The sequence below is a fragment of the Corvus kubaryi genome, unplaced genomic scaffold (assembly GCF_017639235.1).
Source record: "Corvus kubaryi isolate FWS band 111438036 unplaced genomic scaffold, C.kubaryi_AGA036_p1.0 split3-73, whole genome shotgun sequence".
In the NCBI taxonomy this organism is placed as follows: domain Eukaryota; kingdom Metazoa; phylum Chordata; class Aves; order Passeriformes; family Corvidae; genus Corvus; species Corvus kubaryi.
In genome coordinates, this window is record NW_024582091.1 from 38760008 (window position 1) to 38781272 (window position 21265).

The 21265-nt window shown below is 37.8% G+C and overlaps 1 protein-coding gene across 18 annotated transcripts in view; it reads right to left on the reverse strand.

The window, feature by feature from the left end:
• Window positions 1–21265, reverse strand: part of SYNE1 (spectrin repeat containing nuclear envelope protein 1) — a 294381-nt gene that overhangs the window by 99623 nt on the left and 173493 nt on the right. For 17 of the 18 annotated variants that reach the window (XM_042016475.1, XM_042016490.1, XM_042016480.1 and 14 more), the window contains 15 exons: window positions 20142–20407; window positions 17199–19359; window positions 16685–17022; window positions 15895–16039; window positions 14695–14913; window positions 13586–13848; window positions 11923–12088; window positions 11529–11684; window positions 11178–11330; window positions 8619–8801; window positions 7017–7154; window positions 5522–5707; window positions 4685–4807; window positions 2423–2605; window positions 1021–1164 (listed from right to left, as the gene is read on the reverse strand). In XM_042016475.1, the coding sequence (XP_041872409.1) occupies window positions 1021–1164; window positions 2423–2605; window positions 4685–4807; window positions 5522–5707; window positions 7017–7154; window positions 8619–8801; window positions 11178–11330; window positions 11529–11684; window positions 11923–12088; window positions 13586–13848; window positions 14695–14913; window positions 15895–16039; window positions 16685–17022; window positions 17199–19359; window positions 20142–20407 (4824 nt within the window). The remainder of the gene's footprint in view (window positions 1–1020; window positions 1165–2422; window positions 2606–4684; window positions 4808–5521; window positions 5708–7016; window positions 7155–8618; window positions 8802–11177; window positions 11331–11528; window positions 11685–11922; window positions 12089–13585; window positions 13849–14694; window positions 14914–15894; window positions 16040–16684; window positions 17023–17198; window positions 19360–20141; window positions 20408–21265) is intronic. The other variant, XM_042016487.1, reaches the window with a different exon arrangement.

The window sequence follows — 21265 nt, forward strand, 5'->3', positions numbered from 1 at the left end:
TTCAAGCTGCCCCATTTTTAATTCCTTCCTGCCTGCAGCACCATTCCTTCCTCCAGCAATATTACCCTGAATCGCTGAAGTCACTCCCCTGCGTCTGCTGTTCCAGAACATTTGAATAGAGAATAGTAGCATTATCAATTCAATACTAAAAAACCAGAAGTATTTGTTTATGCAAACTGCTCTTGAATTTATACTAAGCAACTCCTGTAACAACTGGATAGAAAAAATGAGAAACACATGTAACATTAGGTTATATTACACAACAGGAGGGATGGCTTTAATTCAAAGATAAAGAAATGGTGCCATCTGGTGCCAAAAGTGACACAAAGAGATTTTCTATCCCAAGAATTACACAACAGACAGGTGGAGGGGAAAGGGGCTCAGGAAGAGCTCTCAAGACAGCACAGCAAGAAGGCTGCACAGAGACTATCCTGACTTATGATCCATGAGTTTGTGGGCAGGACCCGCAACTCCAGAGCACAAAAATCTTCCCAACAAAGACTTTAAAGAAACCTTTGGAGTGAATGGAGCAGTTTTCCTCCAAATCTAGTATGGATTTCCTTTGACTCAAGTCTCTTGGTATTCTTTACAGAATGTCACTGGGATGAAAATGAGCAAGTACTTGAGGATATACATGCGCATATGTACAAGTACTTTAGGATATACATACGTACATATGGATCACCAAACTAGTTGTGATTATCTGACAAACTGCTGAACTTTGACTTCTGGGACACTCCTCACTCAAGTTCTAATGTTAACTGTCCCTTAATTATGCAATGCTTTTGTTTATCATAATGCTGTCCGAAGGTTAGGATACACCTAACGGAATGAACAAATGAATTCTCCGCATTGTACCAATAGCAGGAGTTTCCTATCTGGTATTGGCTATCTGCTCAACTAGCCTTGAGGAAGTCTGAAAAGCAACTCAGCTAACTTATGACTGTTGCTTATGAAAAGTTGTTTGGGTCAGTGAGCTGCGACCGAGCCCAAAGTTTTGATGCATTTTGGCTCTCATACCTCATTACGTGAAATCTGGACCTGGAGTTCCTGGATGTTGCTGGTTGCTATTGGCTTGTCTTGGATCTCGCGATGGGCACTCTCTATCATCTGCTGCAAATGTTTCATTTCTTGCTCATATTGCTCGTATTGAACCACAGCTTCCTAGAGAAGAGAAAAAAAGATTGAGTGTCTACATGAAAATTAGTTTTTACTTAGTCTAAGCATGACAGATCTCCCTACTGCAGTGGAAAAAATTTACATCTGACACTCACATCTTGATAAGCAAAGCAGGAGTATAGTCAGGAAAAGGTCTATTCATAAATATTGTGAACTGCAATGATTTGAAAGGTTTCGTTTATTTAAGTACTTCCCAAAACCACAGTCCACATAACCTGGTATTTTAGATTTCCAATGTAAGGTGCTATAATTTCTGATTCAACAAGTGCCTGAACCAAACATACCGACAAGAAGATAGCCTTGATTAGTCTCATGGTTTTACTATAAAGCATTTTCATTTGCTTTTTCACTTTAGGTGTTCATTTATGACTATAAGAAAAGCTTAGATTTTACAGAAAATTCAGCTGGGAGAGGATTATGAAGATTGATTCAGATAATTATCCTACCAGTGTAGTATCAGTTCTTTCTATTATAGATGCATGAGCAGTTTGTCTAACCCATTTTTAAAATTTTCAGTGTGACACTGTAACCTTTCTTGTATTTAGGTACCATTAATTATCCTTATCATCAAAAGTCTCTTCTGTTATCTAACTTGAAACTTTGTAGTTGCACCCTAGCCTATGGAATATGCTATGTATATTCCTATCACTAAGTAGCAGAGAAGAAAAGCTTATTCTCTTCTTTGGAAATACCTTTTACATGTTTAATTATAAATGCAAACTATCAAAGAGAATCTAGTTTACTCGTATTTAGCAAAACTTGAAAATACAAATTTACTAGATGCTGAATGATTCCAAAATCAGGAAACAAATATATATATAAATTATAAATAAAGAAAATAAAAATAATTATTTTTATACTAGAAAGTTATTTAATTAACTCAATAGTTTTTATGCAATCTTCAGAAGCAGCTGACGTTGTAATATTATACTAATTTTATTAACTGATCATATATCTTATAAAATTAACCCGCATACAATTGTGTATTAGTTGTCTAGTTAATCCTAACAGCATTACAAAAATCATAGCAATATCAGGGAGAGGTGAGAGTTTGATGGGTAAATCAACAATTAACACGGTCATGAATATGAAAATCAGGAATAACTGAGACTTAGTGGGGAAATTCCTAATGATACTATGGAACAGAGGAATGCACAGAGACAGGAAGTTCTACGTTTTCATCACAGTTTGGATGTCACTGTTCAAGTTCCTCTGAGTAATTCATGGCTGGAGTTGCACTTGCCTGCATGATGTTGCACTGCTGAATGGCAGTGTGCTGCAGGCGGCTGGCCTCCTCCTGGAGCCGCAGGGCACTGTGGCACATGGGCAGGCTGGTGACCACCTCCTCAGGAATCCTCAGGGCACTCTGGCAGTCTTGTACTGCCTGAACTTTTGGCTTCAGTGACTCCATTTCACACAACAGATGCTAGAAACAAAGTCAGTGCCATAATAAGCCAGTTTTTCAGAACCATCAGAGTACTTCATGCAGCTAAAGACAAATAATGGTATGCTCAAGCAGTAAAGGAAAAATTTTGTTACCTATTTTTCAAATTGAATGTAATTAGACACACTTTCTCTGGAATTGCTCATGGTGAAATGAGAATTCTTTTAAAGATTACTTACGCAAAAAGCCCATATATTACGTATAAAAATAATTAATGAAAAAGCATAGTAGTACCTATTTCTAAGTGTCTAAGTAATAAAATATTTCTATTAACAGATTTGAAAAAATAGGTTTACAAAATCCACAAATCAAAGCAGCACAAGAGTAACTTATCTATACACGTATCTCAGTGTTAAAATCTGAGTGGAACTCACTGCTGGGACACAGAAGCACATTTCCAAAACAGCAAATGAATCCCATTGTATTCACAACCTTCCTTTGAAAACACAAACCATGGCTGAAAATGTTGCTTAAAATTCAAAAGACAATCAAACAGAAAGGAGCACAGCTACACGGAATCCTTTTTCTTTGAATAATCACAAGCTGGATGCCTTTGTTAATAGCGCCTATTCCATACACAATGTCCATTCAAGCTGTCTGTTCATATGCATGAGAAGGGTCTAAGTGCAATGATTGGAGAATAGATTTGATTACCATTCTTTTTATCTACAAAGGAGGAGTTCTAACGTATGTACAGATAGGAAAAGAAAAAACAAAAAAATAAAAAAGGAAAAGGCAAAGTTTATAAAAAGGGCCTTAGCACATTAGAAAAAGACTTTAGATTCCATAGATATAAAACAGCTGGACAGTGAGGCAAACTGGTTATCTCCCTTCCCCTATACCACATTCAGAAGGATAGCTAAGTGGTCTGAAGTGCATGCTGATGAGAGGATTGTGGTTTGTTTTTTATTTCTGCAGTTTCATGACATAGGGTGGATAATCTAACCAGGGTTTCGGTATAATGACATATTCCTCAGACAGCACAGGTGGGGCCTCTCCTCTGCCAGGCCCCATACTGCTGGCAAAGGGTGTTTTTATTGTGCAATCAGCACCCAGAAGCACCCTGGGGGCTGTGTGCCAGCCAGGCACTTTCCAAGATCCCCCCTCTGCTCTGGTGAAACAGGTGGAGAGGGGCTGCAGCCCCTTTCTGTACAAAAGAAACTCATACTGTGAGATCTGCTAGAGCCAGGACAAAGAATACACATAAAACCCAGTGTAAACTCCAGGTTCCTTTATTCTTATGGTGGGTGATGTGTTTCACTTACACTCTTTAAGGCCACATTCTGAAATCTGTTCTCAAGTCCCCGGAATAAAGACTGCATATTTTAATGAAAAGGAAAAGCTGTGCAAATTTACCTTTCTTCTGTATGTTTTTCTGCACATTTTAATCCTACAGTGAACCTGCTGAATCCAGTTTTCACTGGCAGACTGAGACAGTTAAATCTCCATATTAGCTTGCAGAAAGAAACATGTCTTAAGAAACTCAGAAAGCAATAACTTACCTTATTTTTCCTGTTAAGAAACTGAGACCAGACTAACAAACTGACAAATCTCCATAGCAGATCAAATGCAATAGAGAAAGACACAATATCTTATGAAGATAATTCAACTAAGCATGCAAAAATGTAACTGGGCTTAAGGAAACCTGAATTGTGTCCTAGTGTTCCAGATTACTATTGGAGAAGCTAGCAACAAACTATATCATTGCATCTCTATCTGCAAAAGGATGGTAACAATCTAGACCTCCTTTTGAAGTACTTTAAGAACCTCTTGACCAAAAGCACTAGATAAGAACTGGGCTTCATTACAATTATTAATATGGATTAAAGGGATTGGACGCACACTTGTCAGAATTGCATCATAAAGAATTATACTTCAACCATTCCCTCTGAGGGAATGATTCTTCTTGTTCCATCCATTATTTCCTTGGCAGTAATTTTCGGCTACAATCTGAAAGAGTGACCCACCTAAGAAACACAACAATCAGTCTCATCAACACTCACTATCCTTTGTGTAAGATCACACTATTCAAATGCTAACATTGAGGTCCTGGTCTTTTACCTGTCTGTGAGAAAGTTGCTCTTTCAAGCTCAAATGCCCAAGCTCTGGAGAGGTCAGCATGGCTTGGGCTTGCTCCAAAGCAGCCTGTAGGGCTCTCAGCTCGATTTCAAATTTCTTCATATCCTGTAACGTAACACATTTGATTCAGGGATGAATAATAAGAAAAAAAGAAATCACTATAAATATATCTGTCTGGATTTTGCAGTTACATCCCCCTTACATATGGTGCAAAAAAACAATTCATAGTTTTGACAGTTAATTTTAAATGTTTAAAATATTAGATAAAAATACCAGTCATATGACAGTCTAGAAAAAGGGATTGCAAAGGCAGAGTTATTTTTTTAAGTACTTCAATCTCAAACACAGCATATACTTTATAAAACTGAAAAAGCATGTTCATTCTTTTCATTGCACTCCTTTGTAGAGGTAGGCCTTACACTATGGAATTCTGGTCTGGTCCAGTACTGATCTAAATTAATAAATAACAGCATTTAGATATCATTTAAGAGAAGAATAAAGGAAATAGCAGAATGTAAGTGTCAACAAATGCACTTTTCAAGTATCTAAACATAGGGGCTCAGTGCTATTTGAGACACACCATTATCCTAAACATATCCATCCAGAAAAGGCACTGAAAACAGGACCTGCAGAAATCTTGTGCCCATCTGAATCAGCACCTGAAGGCAGTATCTCGAACAGCGCAAGACACCCGACTTTAGACAACACAGTCATGCCCTGTATAGACCACAGATTATCTTCACTGCTAATAATCTCAGTAATACGATGCATACACCACCCTAGTTGCCAGCTAGACTTAGAAAAACTGCTTTCATTTACCTTGGCAGCATCTTGGAGGTTTGGGAGCTGCACTTTGATAACCTGCTGTAATTCCTCTGTCCGCCGCCCCAGTTCCAGCACTTGCTGTGACATTCCTTCAGTACAGTACACACTTGCCAGGTAATCAATCCTCTCGCTCATGGCCTCAAGATCACCGTGAATCTCTCCAGACTCATCAAGAATGCTCTAGATGGAGATATAAGCAAACTGAATGTCAGGTTTGAGACTCAATGACATGTATCTTTTAAGGATATTTCTGTTCTGCAAACTCTTCAATGTGTACCCATTTATAAGCCTAAGATTAAGTTCCTCTGATTTCCTGTAAGGCTTAGGCAATATCCTTAGTTCTGAATGTATGCTGAAGTGCTTCAGCTTATAGAGACTTATAGAAACAAAAGATTAAGTCATGAAGCTTCAGCAGCTGTACTTACCAATACATTAATTTTAGTGTTTTCCTATACACACTTGTGTGTAAAAATATAATATATGCAATCTATGGAGAAGATCTGTTCTGGAAGCCTGATGCACTTAATAGAAAGTAGCAGAAAGCACTTGGGTGCAGCGTTATAGCACGGCAGGAGTTGTTAATGCTGCCTAAAAAAAAATCGCTGCCGAAGTATTGTGTGGGATGGCATTGGTTAAGCCTGTATCATCAGATTTTGAAGTAGGGAAAAAGCCATAGCAAAACCAAACCAGAAATTCTATCTCCAGCTTTCCTCAGGATAAATTGCCTGGAGGTTCCTATTCAGAACACAAAGTGTGACATACTACGCTGCACTAACATACGACAACGCAACTGACAATTAAGTAATGTATATATAAAAACCATAATTGATGTAGTCTTATTTTGGTATTATTGATACATGATTATCTTATGATACTTGGATTTCTTTCACACAGTCATGTAACACCAGGCAAGCTTGAACTTTATAAAAATGTCCCACTGATCGCACACACACATTCCACACAGACACACACACAAATTGCACAATTACAGGGACAGCAAATGACTCTGATGTGAAACGTTCACAAAGCAATTGGAAGAAACTCTTCCATTAGGTATCAGTTTGAGAATATTTGGTATAGAACTCATTAGCTGAGAACAAAGGCTCTTCCAATTTAGCATAATGGAGAAAGAAAAAAACCCCAAACTGAAAATCGTCTTGGATTAACTAAAGCTTTAGAGTATGAGCTGCAATAAGGTGCTTGGTGTGACAGAATCACAGTGTACAGACACATTATTCAGCCAAAAGCCTCTGTGAAACCAATCTACTTGAATAAACATGGAGATGAACTTTGATTCACATGTTTTTATTCCACAATGTATTTTTATTTCAGTCTTCAAAACAATTGTCCAAAACCAATTAATCATTTTTAAGGCTTGGAGGAACAGTTAAAGAAATCTTTAGCACTTTAGGAGGAAGTAGATCTCCATTACTTCAAAAATAACTTCTTACATACACTGCCTTTTAAATTTCATAGCTCACATAATCACCTGGTAGGCTTTAAACTGATCACGAAGCTGAGAGGAAGAATTCCATGTTATACTACCATGCACTAGGATATTTGCTTTCTCAATCCATTTCAATATGAACTCCAGCATCTCATTGTATTCTTCCAAGTGTGAAGCAGCCTGGATAAAAGAAAAATTTACTTAAGCCTAAGATGTAATTTTGTACAGTTCTTAAGAGGATGAAAAAACTAATTTTATTTCCTTCACTGTTTTAACCTGGGGATCATTTTAACAACTTTTCTTCACTGTTTTATATGATTTCTTATGTATTTATGGAGTTAAAATAGGTCTGTTACCAGTTTTTTTGGGGAAAAAAGGCACTGTAAGAATGTAGGTCACACTGGGAGAGTCCATTGATGCTCAAATATATCCCTAGAGGGTACACTCCCTGTGCATATTTTAGCCTCTCACGTAAGTTCCAAAATACCTCCTCTTTCAGTTTATGGCTCAATTTCTTATTTTGATATGTCTCTTTCCATTCCTTCTATTACATCCTCCAAATCACCTTTTTTTTTAACAGTCTGCTTTGTCCACTCAGTCTGCCATATTTCCAAAAAATGAAATGCTACACTATTTCAAAATACAGGACAAAAGTTCTGCTTTCTGATTAATCCGATTTCTATTTAGCAAAGTACTCATAAGTTCCAATTTTCAGCAGGAATAATTTCACTGATGTTCATGAATTTCCTCTTAATAAAAGATGGATCAAATCCCAGATGACCAAACTGTATTTGCAAGCAGTTTTCAATACCGATCCTTTTTCATGATAAGTGGATTTCTTAGTGCTGAACAAAAATATCCTAACATTAGATCCCTTTACCAAGTACCTTTGACTGAATTCTTTGATAATAATTTTCTATCTCTTCTTAAAATTTTTTTCGGGGAAATTGAAGAGAATATCTCAAAGTTTTCTTTTTCAAGCCCTACAGAAGCATCCTTATGTGTGTAGAAAAGAGAACTCATAAATTATCAGGGTATTGATGGCAGAACCATAGAAAATCCAATTATTTTCTTTTAGCAAGAGTTTTTTTGGAATAAGAACAATTAGGGGAAAGAAAAAGGAGAAAGAGTTTCAGGGACTTTGAACCACAAGGGATGCATCTTTATGAATGCCAAAATGTTGCATAAATATTATGCATTATCAGGGCCATTGTATATAAGCTTTTCTATTGAATCTCTAAGTTATATTCACCCTCTATGGATTAAGACTAGAACAAAATAATTTTAACTTTTTTTTTTTTTTAATGCTGCAAATATAGGCAACAGTGACAAAACAGAGACCCTGAAAAGCACAATAAGATCTGGCATGCTACTGTTTTTGAGATCTATAATCTTTTTAGGGCACCAAAGGAACTAACCAGCAGGTGACTCATGCAAGAGGGTGTTAAAGCAGCATCACAGAATTATTTCACCCTCTGATTTGACCTGACTGTGTCTCTTTGGAATGTGATGCAAGCCCTGACTAATAATAGGCAGATGTGTCAAGGAATGTCCCTTCTGGCATTACTACAGGAAAATAAATGAGATGTTTGCATGCTCCTTCTGCTTCTGAGAGGAAACAGCAGAAAGGAATGAAGATCATACCTGGCTGAGCTTGGCTGCTCTGTACTCAGCCTGCCGTATGGTCTGCTGGTGCAGTGCAGTGAGTTTCCCTATCCTGTTAGCCAGCTGCTTAGCCAGGGGTACGTTCTGCTCTGCAAAGTCCTGGACTGATGCATCTAATTCCAACAGCTTTATATTGCAGCTGTCCAACTCTTCACCAAGGATCTAGACAGAAAAACAATAAAATCAGTGATCCAGGAAGTGTTAGCTTTCTGCTTGATTACTTCTAGTCCAACTTGAAACTTTTATCCCTGTCCATAGTCTCCATAGTTTGTTCCATTTTTAAGCAGGAAAGCGGAACAGCAGGACGTTTGGTCATCTCTGAAGTATGTGCTGTTACTCTTTCTTCTCTGACTTCCTGGCTGAAATGGATAACTGTTCTCCCTGCCATAGCCAAAGACTGAATCACTTCAGTGTGACATCAACTGTTCTCAGGCATCTTTCTGTGTTCGTTTCTGAAATGAACTGTCAGCACAAACTGCCATGACAAGGATTTTATTTATTAGAAAAGGAGTTTGTTTTATTGCTGTCTTAAAATATAACTTTATAAACTCATAAAAATGTAGTTAGTCATTAATGGATTATGAAAACTTAAATTTTCATTTGAAACTTGCATTTTCGTAGCATGATCTTGATGCAGGAGCAGTCTGATCATGCTAGACTGTTTCAACAGAAACAGAGTTTAAAATCAATTTTTCTTACAATATTCATAAGTATTTTGAAAAGGAAGCCTAAAAAGTTTTCCATATTTCTTAAAGATTTATAGTAAACTTGTGGGCTACAGTTTCTTGAGGAGAGGCTACTGGTTATTTTTGTATTTGTCTTTTATATCTTAGCTGTTAAAAATCCATGGGTTTTGTAACATAAATAAAATAAGTCACAAAATCGCAGAACAGGTTAGGTTGGAAAGGACCACAGTGGGTCATCTGGTCCAATCTCCCTGCTCAAGCAGGGTCATCCTAGAGACCATGGCACAGAATTGGGTCCAGGTGGTTCTTGAGTCTCTCCAGTGAGGGAGACTCCACAGCCTCCCAGGGAAATCTATTCCAGTGCACGGTCACTGCACAGTAAAGAAGTTCTTCCTCATGCTCAGGTGGAACTTCCTGCGCCTCAGTTTCTGCCCACTGCCTCTTGTCCCACTGCTTGGACGAACATCCTACCCTCTCTCCAATTATTTCTACAAATTTAAATTGCAATCATTCAGAACACTGCTCTAGCTACAGGTGCTTCAAGGAGTTACTTCAGGCTCTTCAGGTTAGGGCTGTCCTGGCAGACACATCTCAGAGAGCAAGTTACGATCAGTCGTTATGATAAATCAGTATTATTCCACGAACTTGTCGACAAGTCTACACGTAGACACAAAGACAGATGTTGAACTGCTCATCTAAATACAACGACACACATATTTCAGCAGGCATAAATAAATGTACTTACTACAGATATTCTGCAGAATTTATGTGCTGTTTGTGAGGGAAGGATCCATTTGACTTGGGTCACATGGATTTAAAACAGATTTTTATTTTATTTTTTCACGATCAGTTTCAATGTTAATATAAAAATATTTACTGCTGTAACCAAAGCCAACCCAATCTCAGGAGTATCAGCTAAATGCTGACATAAAAGCTGTTGGAACGTTACTACATCTGCATTGACACAGAGCTTTCATTTATGCAACACGGGAAAGCAGATTTCACTGGCTTTCTGCTTTCTTACTAGAATCAAGGAGATACACGAGGGATATAGTTCAGTGACACTTCCTGCAAAGCAAGCAGTATTTTGGAACATCTTGAGCATCTCATGAAAATAAACAGGTAATTCATGACATACCAGTCATGCTAAATCGCCTATTTATGCTTTGCTTAATTTCAGACAATAATTCCATAGTTAAAATAACAAACCAACAAAAAACCCCCAAACCCTCAGCCAACCCCTCTCCCACATCTCCTCTCCCCAAAATCCCTTACTCTCATATGATAATCCTAATTCGGCCCTTACACTTCAGTACAGATGATCTTTTCTGAGTGTTGCACATAGCTAAGATTAAGAAAACCCACGAAAAGAACCAGGAGTCCCCTGCATTATTCTTAACTGCATAAGTAGTACTTTACCTCATTATTGAACCAAATGATGTGAGGTGGACTACAAGTTAAGTAAAATTTATTGATCTACTGATCATAAATAAAGAATGATCATTTCAGTACAGAGAAGAACAAGCAGCAGTTTGGAGGTTCCTTAGGCTTTCCAAGATTGGAGTCATACTCATTATTTAAAAGGAACAGTGAAACTTTGTTCACCTGACTTTAGCGGTCAGCTACTTCCTCCAAATTCTGTTACTCACTCAAGACCCTGTGTGAGCCAGTTTGCAAAGAATATAGCTTTAAAAATCTCATCAGTCAACCCTTATTTCTGTATAATTCTTTTGTTGAAGTACACTAAAAAAATGTGTCCTGCAAGTCTTCACAAACAACACTGTGGTAAGAAGTGAGTTTACCAGTTCAGAAAACTTTATGGCATAACCACATAAGGAAAGCCTTGTCTTACCTTTTGTTCAAGTTTAGCTTGTGCTATATCATTTGTTTTCTTTTTCAGTTTGGAAAGAATGGTATTTAGTTCATTTGCTATCCCCTGGATCTTCTGATCAAACTCTTGATTCAATGTTTTTATTTGCTGAGTTTCTCTTTCTTTGGTTTGAATCTGTCAACAATAAGAATTAAATTCAGTAATCAGAAATCAGTCCTCCTTAAAGGAAATTAACTTTCATTTAATTTTAATTCCAAGGATGAAGGTAATAAAACTATTCTGTGTTGCTACAGTTTGGCCACAGCAGGATACCAAGTTATAAAGCCTAATGAAGGGCTATAGATCTGTTATGCCTTATCTACTGCACTTTACCTGATCCTGCACAGTTACAAGGGCCAGTCCAACTTCTGCTAAATGAAGAGAGAGTTCAGAAGGCAAAATGGTATAAAGCCCCAAGTACTTATTCTGTTGTTGTTCAGCCAGTTTTTCAACAGCCTGGCGATGAGTAGTAACTTCACCAAAGAGAGACTAATGACAGAAAAAACAGTATTGTTAAGAACAATGAGAATACATCTTAAATATCTTTAAAATAAAGTATCACAGTCCATGATCTACTTCATGCATTATCAATTTGTCCAGTGGGTAACTCAAAAACTCATGAATATAATCTAATTTGAATTTGTGTTAGTGAATATTTATTAATATTCACTAACAGGTTAAAATGAAGATAAATATTGCAATTTAGAAGTTGACAGATTTGGTATACCTGCAACTCCTGAAGCTGAATGTCCACTTCTGCATCAGGGCTTAATAAATATTCTTTTGTTTCCTGGATCCAGGACTTCACAATATTAATCTCTGCTTCAACCTCCTCACGCTCCTTCAGCTCCTGTTTCACCATCTTCACACCCTTTTTAACTTTCTGTTGCATACTTCAGAAAGAAAGAAACAATAACTATTTGTGAAGAATTAAGCAATGTCTAAAAACATTGCTTTGTCAAAAAATACGGAATAATAAAGATCATGATTGATGGCACCACATCCAGAAAAATAAATTTAAGTAAATTAAATTTTTCATGTCCATTCTTTGGGTTTATGTGTTTGGACATCAAGCACGCAATTCTTTTGAAAAAATGCAAATGTTTACAATAGAAATCCCTGCATCTGAGCTCATCACCACAGACTGCCCTGAACGTCAGTGGAGGAAACGGGCAATTGCAGGGCACAAATTAGGATTATTCATTGTCATTCTAAAATAAACTTCTAAAGTAGGTCAGAAAAACGGCATCTTACGCTTGTTTATTTCTCTACACTAATTAGAGAGCAAGACTTAATCTGTCCTGATGGTAAAATAACATGACATAAATTCCACTCCTATTGATGGGATCTGCACTGGCAGAATACTTAGCCTAAGTTATGGATCAAATATCTGAACACGGACTATCTCCACACTTCCACTAAGGCAGAATTTCTGCACTTTCCTCAAGAACTTGGATCTCCTGTAAAAAATTACACCTCTTTCAAAGTTCTATTGGACTACCTGTAGCTCTTATACAGGTGACATGGATCTTACTTTGATATTCCCACATTTATGTTCGCATAGCCTTTCATTGACGAATCATGAGCAGGAGGTCATCACAGACCCGGTATCTTAGAAACCAATTCTATGTGAAAAATGGAGTTGTAAAAGTGCTTGCATCTACACATTTTCTACAGGCATTGCTATTCCACTCTAATCATTTATACACACACACAATAAACTTTGCACAGGCTTGGTGCAAGGATTCCCATTCTCTACCTCTCTCCCTTTTCCCACTGGTGAGATCCAGCTAATGGCATCTTAGTGTAGTTATGATGTAGATATGTGTCTTGAAACTTAACATAAACTTCCTATTTTCTACACGACAGGGAGATGTTTTAGATTTAGACAAACATTTGCATAGCCACAAGGTGAAATGTTAAGGTATGTTTTGTTTGCATATGCTCTAAATTCCTCTGTAAATGTCATACAGGACCTACTTTTGATACCTAAGTGCTTCAAACAAGGGAAACAAAGTGATAAACTCATCAAAAGAGGATACAAAAAGATGAACGGGCACTGTTAATATGAGAGGCAATGGAAATGTTTAAAATCAGTTATACATTTAATGCAGTTTTATGCAGCTTTTATGTAAATTACTATTATTATGCAAGGCGAGAAGTACATATTCTAAAATGCATATTCCTTCTGATGGAAATAAATAATGTAAAAAAGGTATTTCAAAATTAATTAAAAAATTTTAAATTAAAACTGATGCTTATTTTAAAAGTAGTAACTAATATTTATTTAAGCATGGTAATTGCTAATGATAAAAATAGGATACATAAGCTCTTAATAATGAACTGTAAGGTACCATTTTTCTAGTGAATCTTTTAAAATATTGCCTTACTTGTGGCATCGATCTTGCATTGCTTTGATTTCTTGCCTAACTGGTAGTTCCTTCTGAGATGGAGGCTTTACTTCCACATCCTGGAGCATGCTAACAGCATGCTGTTTGAGCAGGCCCAAAGATGACAGCTGGTGGTCCACCTCCAGCAGGAAACTGCTGTGGTAATCCAGGAGTTCCAGAAGCTCTGTCTTGGATGCCTTTTCCACGGAGCTTTCTGGTAAGCGACCTTGTAGCTCATCTATAGCTATGGTGGCTTTCTGAATCTATGGAAACAAAGAAGCTAGTACAACTGACACCAAAAGGTGCTAGACCCAGTGCTGTACATTTAGATTCTATAAAACTGTTGTGGTATAGGGCTTGTGCTCTTCTGTGCCAGATCCCTTGCTCTTCACAGGGCATTAGGACTTGCTAAGGGACTTTTTTTTGTCCAGTTATGGGTGGCTTGTTATATTTTTTAGCATTTATTATATTTATTGCCATAGGAACTAGAGCTCTACCCTGGGGCACACACATATTTGGCACAAGTCATATGTTTAACAAAATGATTATCCTCATTCCCAGAGAACCTGCCACCTGGGCATAAATAATGGACAATGACAGATAAAAGGAGTCAGATAGGATATAAGGGGAAAAAAAGAGACATATGACCAATGAGCATTGTCAGGCACTATCATCAACTGCTTATGCTTAAAAAGAGCAACTTCATACTCTTCAGGGAAAAAAGACAACATGAAAAAAAAAAGAGTGAAGAAAGAGAGAAAAAACAGAGATACAAAAGAGAAGAAGAGAGAAGAAGAAAGAATAAAAAAAGAGATGTTGACATAATCTAGAACAGAACACCTGAGGAAAGGAAACAGAGAAGTAGATTCTGAAGAACCACCAGAAACCAAAACAACTCTATATGTACTATACATGTATGCATACAGAACAGTCCAAACTTTGGAGGCAATGATTCTAAACCTGGATCTTCCATAGCTGTGTTTTGCTGACCTGAGGAAAGAAATCAGTTATTCCTGCTATCAATTTTCTCTACCACAAGATGATTAATAAGGCAGCATCATGAGTGTAAACCTATGTACAAAGGAGGATTTACCAGGACTAGAATTTACCTTATCATTAAAACTCTTCCATTCCTGCACTGCATCTTCCAAAATTTTTTCTTGTTCCTGGGCTACATTCCGGAGCCGTGTCCAGCGCTGCCAAACTGTTGTCATGGATCTACTTATAGATGCCTTACTGGCATCATTGCTGATTTTTTCCAGCTGCAAAGCCTTTTCTTCTAGGGCTGTGATCTTCTCATGGAAAGAATTCACTACGGACACGAGAGTCTGAAAAAGCAAAAATAAGCACTCTTTTCCCTTCCTACAAGACAACTCATTACTATTCAACATGCAGGTAGATGAACAACTTCCATCCACTGCAGACGAGGAGGAGGTACTGTATGCTGAGTGAAGTGGCTAGATCTCACTTTATTTTTATAATTATTATATGCAGTATTTGAGCTACAGCTACTTGGTCCAAAATCCCTGTCTCTGGAAGCAGCACAAATCTGGAGTAATCAGCTTTTCCCTTCCTTGATATCCCCCTCAAGAAGGATGAAAATAAGCATTCAGGGTCCTTCTCATAGCAAAGACTGACTTCTAAAAAGTCTAAAAATGAAAGAAGAAATTCAGGTGTTTAAGTGTACATTTATGTCATGTTTATCTTTAAGGACATTTTAGATGCCCAAGGATTTGAGGACATTCTCATGAAGCTGGCAGATAGGACATTACTCTTAGGAGAGATTCTTGATTTCACAGAGACACAGCTGGCAGCATGTCTGACTGCCTATATTAAGGCAATTGGTTAGTACCCTAAACACAAGAAGAGAAAGTAATTTTTAAAATTACATTTCTTGCTTTTAGACTAAAGAAGAGTTAATATTAAACTCCAACTCTTCCTGTCCTAGTAAAACTGTTTCATGTGATCCAAAGTAGATGGATGTTTCTATTGATCTGAGTTGCTTGTAATTTTGGGGTTTACAGACCCACGGCTTTTAGGAACCTCCTGACTCTTTGCACTTCTCTACAGTCATGGGCACATAGAGAGACAAGCTGAAAAGTGACTAAAAATACCTGCCTCAATCACCACACAAACAAAATTTGTGTTTTGCACAACACAAAACATCTCTTGGTGTGTTATGACACAGTTAAGCGCTACAGGTAAAGATGTAAAAACTCAAATTCATGTTACCACAGATAGGGACCTACATAATATACATTCATTTTCACTTGACATAGAATGATTTCATGCAATTATCAGTACCTTACCTTATGTGTTAGCAATTTCTCTTCTGCTTCATGAGAAGAAGCAGCTTTAGCTACTGAGAATTCAGATAATTTTTCCTCAGCCTCATTCATCACTTCAATAACCTTCTGCCTTGATGTCTGGTACTCCTGCCACTCAGAAGCACACCTTAAACAAATACAGTTCCAGAAAGAACAACTTAATGCAATATAAAACCATTTGAAAATCAGAAATATGATTGAACCTAGTTTTCAATGTAACTGCTTAGTTATGCTGTTACACAGTATTTTCCAAGAAACAGAAAGATTATTGGGAAACAGCATACACAGAAACATATGCTCCAGATTTTCAGATATGTGCTTCACAGAAACCACAGCCGGGCATTTAATAGCCCTTATTTGACTTTTCCTCAGAGACTGCCTATGTGGTGTTTTAAACCTACCCAAACGTATGGAATTCAGAACATTCAGGAATAATAAGAAACATAGTTATGTTTTTTAAAAAGGTATTTCCTTTTAGTTCAAAATGTCTGCTTCAATTTCATTTGTTTGCGCATAGATCTTGTGTCAGGTGAAATATAGAATTATTCCCTACTCCTCTTCTCCTTGCTGTTCCAAGCTTAATACAATTCTATCAGAGCTTCTTTAAGATCACACAACTAGTCAGTCAAGGGTAGAAAACAGAATTTAGGAGCTCTGAATCCCCAATATAAAATTCTTTTGTAAGTAGCACAAATATTAAAAAATTTCAATTAATTTTCAGATTCTTCAGAAGGAAGAGGAAAAAAAAAGAAGAAGAAAGAATATACCTTACCTTTGTAACCGCTCTTGCTGGCTTTTGGCTTCTTGCTCTGTCCCTTTGGCTTTTTCCTCCAATGAAGCTACATTCTGTACCAGCTGTTCCCTTGTTGAGGCTTGTATAAAGGGGTCTATCTCAGACACAAGGCCTTTTAAGTCTTTCAAATGATTATTGAACTGACTTTCTGTGCTGAAAAATTCAACGTGGTTCCTTAGATTCTCCTCAGAGTTCTCAACATCTAGACCATTTCTTGCTAACTGTAGAAATTCCTGAGCATCTTCCAGCCAGTCATTTGCTATCTGCATCACTTGGTAGTACCTCTGGCAGAGGCTATATACCTTATTCAAGGTAGCCTGAAATAAAAGGGAGAGTCACGAACATAAAATCACAGTAACCTGTGTCATTTAAAAAATCCAGATAATAGGATTACTGAAATGAATCTTTTTGTGATGATTGTAAAGATCAAGCCACAGAGCCATCTTTCTGAGCTTTGTGACTGACAAACTAATGACAGTTAGGGTGCACTAACCTGTCTCATGTGTATAGCTTCTTGAACTTCACCATCCAGTTCTGCCAGCTCAGCAAAAGTGTTTTCCAGGTCAACAGGTATCAGCTCCTTTGCTTTCATATAGCGCTCTTTCTCTTTATTACTCAGTGCATTCATTATTCTGAGGCTCGACTGCACTTCTTCCTGATGTATCTGAACCTTTCGGATTTCTTCTTGGATGTTTTGCAGTTTGAGGTCCAAACTTAATGCTCCATGAAGTTCTGTTTTCACCCACCTCAACCAGTCGAGTGAACGGCAGATTTCTGTCTTGAAGTCTATGCTCTGCACAAGTCTGTTCTCACACTCCATCACCGTGTCAACAATGGCAGAATGCAAAGACTTCAGCTTCTCTTGCCAAGCCTGAACTTGGTGATTTGTTGTCTCACATGCAGATGAGTCGAGCTGAGGAGAAAGGGCTTCTAGATGTTCAGTTATTTGCTTCAGAAGACTTCCTGAGTCTTGCAAGCTGCCCACCAGAGAATGGTATATTTTCAACTTTTCTTCTATTGGGAGAGTTTCTTCGTTCACCTTAATCTGCTCCTTTTTCACTGTCTCTAGCTGTGCTTCAAACTGCATACACATCTTCTCATGCTCCTGGCATGCTTCTATTGTGTCTTCCAACAGGTTGATTTTCTGTTCTATTTGCCTCTTCAACTTGTGATACAGTGTGGCAAGTTTTAACATCTCATCTGGCTGCCAGGGCTGGCCAGTGCTTCGAAAGGCCTCCTTCTTCTGGTTCAGTTCATCCACTGCTGCACCAAGGCTCGTTGCTTCACCTAAGAGATCTCTGTAGGCCTGCTGGAGTGACACAGCTTCTTTGGCTGAAACAGCAGCTGGAGCTTTATCCATGTTAGTAAACTGGTCTTCTAGCTCGGTTAGAGCTTTACTTGTCAACTCAATTAAAGAGACATACTCTTTTCTGGCATAAATTGCTTCCTGAACTTTATATAATTTTTCTTTTGCCAGAGCAGTGACAATACTGAATTGCTGAGGGAGACTGTTAAGTTTTTCATCTAGATAAGAATGATCCACTTCATTAAGTGATGGTAGGACTTCTTGGCCATCTCTTTGCAGTGCAAGTAGCAGATTTTCATATTCTGGAGATTGTTCAAGAATCTGTTGATATTTTGCCAACTGGCTGTATAGCTCAGTGTCAGAATTCATTACATTGACTTCTGGGAATGTGACAATATCAGCTTGTTTTAGCCAATGGCAAGCTTTATCCAGATCTTCTTTGAAGTATTTCCTGGAAACACTATTTTTCTCCAGTTCTAACAATCTCTGGTTACACTTTTGTAAAACCGTGTCATATACATTCTGTAGTTCTTGCAGTTTACCTAACACTTCACTCTTCTCTTGATTTGTTGCTTCTTTCATTAAATCCCTTCCTTGAGCCCACAACCCTGTGACCTCATTTTGATAGGCCTTCAGATTAGCCTGGGTATTCTTACAAGTCCTGATCTGTTTATTCACATCTTCTGGCAACAGACAAATATGTTCTGGAAACATCACCTTCTTCTCATGCTGGTGAATTTGGTTTGTAGCCTGGAAGACTGCCATGAGAAACTGGGTCTTTTCAGACAATGCCTTATTCAGGTGTTTTCTCCTCTGGCCAACCAGATCACTGAGACAAGCCACATGGTGCTGTGCATCAGAAACTGTTTTCTGCAGTTCTTGCCTTTCATTGAGCCCTAGGTTGGTCATCACTCTGTCAGCATCCTTCACAAGCATCTTCAGAACAAGCTGTTTGGCTTCAAGCTCACTGCAAATGGTAAGATGATCCATGAGAAGACTCTGAGCCATATCTGGAGGAGGGCTCTGTTTAAGAGCCTCTGAGACACTAGGTTGCTGCTCCTCTGCCCATTCCATTAGTTCCTGAAATTTGGAATGCACCAAGCTGAGCTCTTCTAAGGTTGAAACAGAAACTTGAATTTTCCTTTTGACAAGGTCCTCCAGCTGAGTCCAGCGTTGTTCAAAATGACTGAATTGCTCCTTTACTAATTCTTTGTCGTCAAGATTCAAATGTTCTATCATCTTCTGTTTCTGATCTTTCAAATCTTCCAGAGCAAGTCTCCTTTCCTGTAGAGCAATTGCCAGTTTTTGCAAAGCTTCAAGGTGCACATTTGTACTTTCAGCATCAGACCTGTTATTAAAATGGACAGGAAAAAAATGAGTTATTACATCCAATTTCAGCACAGGCTTGAAAGAGAGGTCAGAATTAATTATAAGCCCACTAAATACTGAAATCAATATGATATAAAGACCTACAGTTTTCACATTCACTTGAAGGCAGCAGCCTTGAATATTAATTAAAAAACTCTACAAATTTATTCCTTTTCCTTTAATCTGCACTATGGTCATCAGGCTGACCATACACATTTACATGAATACTAAAGAGCATACTGATTATATTGCATATAAGAACAACAACAAGTACTGAGGTCGAAGTGAATCTTGTTCCATGACAGTGACAGGACCAGCAATACGCTCACAATTTTCTCACAGCTGGTGTGTTTATCCTGTGCAAAGCAGCTGCAAATATTTAGCAGTAGTTACTAAGCTTTAATATAATAGTCTAGTAGATATAACACAGTATTACAATGAAAATGAACTGATGAATGAACCATGAACTCATGAACCACCACAAATGAAAGAGTTCAAATAAAATAGTCAACATGGTTGAAATATCAGGAAATGCTATACCCTGAGATGGGATCAATCAGTACTTGCCTTAAAGACAAACACTGAAGATCTGGTCGCTCAAACTCTCTTTATCTCAACAGAAATGATTAATTGCCTGATAATTAAGAAGGGCAGTGTGCTTTTAATTAAGCATGCAAAAAGGAATTTTTAGTGGCTCCCACTGTAAACAGCTCTTTCAGCATATATGCACACTTTGCTTTGTGCATGCTACTCCTTTTTTACCTAGCTAGGTTGTCCCACTCTTTTGTGAGCTTTTCCAGGAAAACTTCAACGACATTCATGCGATCATGGTAATCCCTTGTCCTCTGCAGATCCTCCTCCCTCTGCATGAGCAAACTATGTGCCTGAAGGCAGAGGTCCAGCCACTGGTTGCTCAGTTCTCCTATTTCCTTGTGTTCAGGTGATTCCTGTCCTTGGGTTAGTTTGTTCATCTTCTCAGTCACAGAGGTGAGAGCTGACTGCTTAGACTGCAACTTCTGACTGAATTCCTGAAAAAGATACAAGTAAAAACCAATATACTATCATTCCCTCAAAATTATAAAATGGAATTTAAATAAAAGCTCTGAAATAAATAAATTGTATATGGACTAATTATCTGCCCAGGCAAATGCTCTGCAGATGTAAACTGGAAGAAGTATTTTCACTCCTCTCCAAATCCTCCTCCCCACCTTCTCAGGTGAAGACAAGTTGGTAATAGATGCTAAAGCAAATGAGAGGAGTTTCCAAGAGCCAGTGATAAACAGAACTTCTGATCAAGTCACATCCTGTTGTCCAGGCTTCTGGACTAGCACAGCTCCCACCATACACTAAAACATGCAAGATAGTCTTGAATCTCACAAGAATAATTCATTTTCCTAGTACTGTGACTAGCTTATTTTTTTCTTTTTCATTAGAGACTAAAAATAGGAAGCAGAGTCCATGAGTCAGAGAGCCTCCATATCCGTACTCTGTATTGTTCCTACTTCTGTAACAGCAACTGTTACCAGTGTCATTACTGAAACAAAACCATGGATTAACCTAGGTATGACTGCTATCTGAGCTAATAACTAGTAACTAAAAGAGTTCATCTGCATACACATTTCATACCAAAAAAGAAGTCAGAGAGATCACAAAAAGAAGAATACACAATATACTGACAACTAAAACTAACCAAATATTTTCCAGCCTTTGCACCCTGTCTAAGGTAAATACAATCTTTTCCTAAATTCTAGTTCCAATAACTGTAACTAAACAAGCATGCCTATCTCCAGCTCTGCCTCATTCCTCTTCATGAAGGCTTTAAATGGAGCTAGGCATCTTCCTTTACCAGGGCAAATTATTGGAAAAAAAACCACCTTGTACCACAT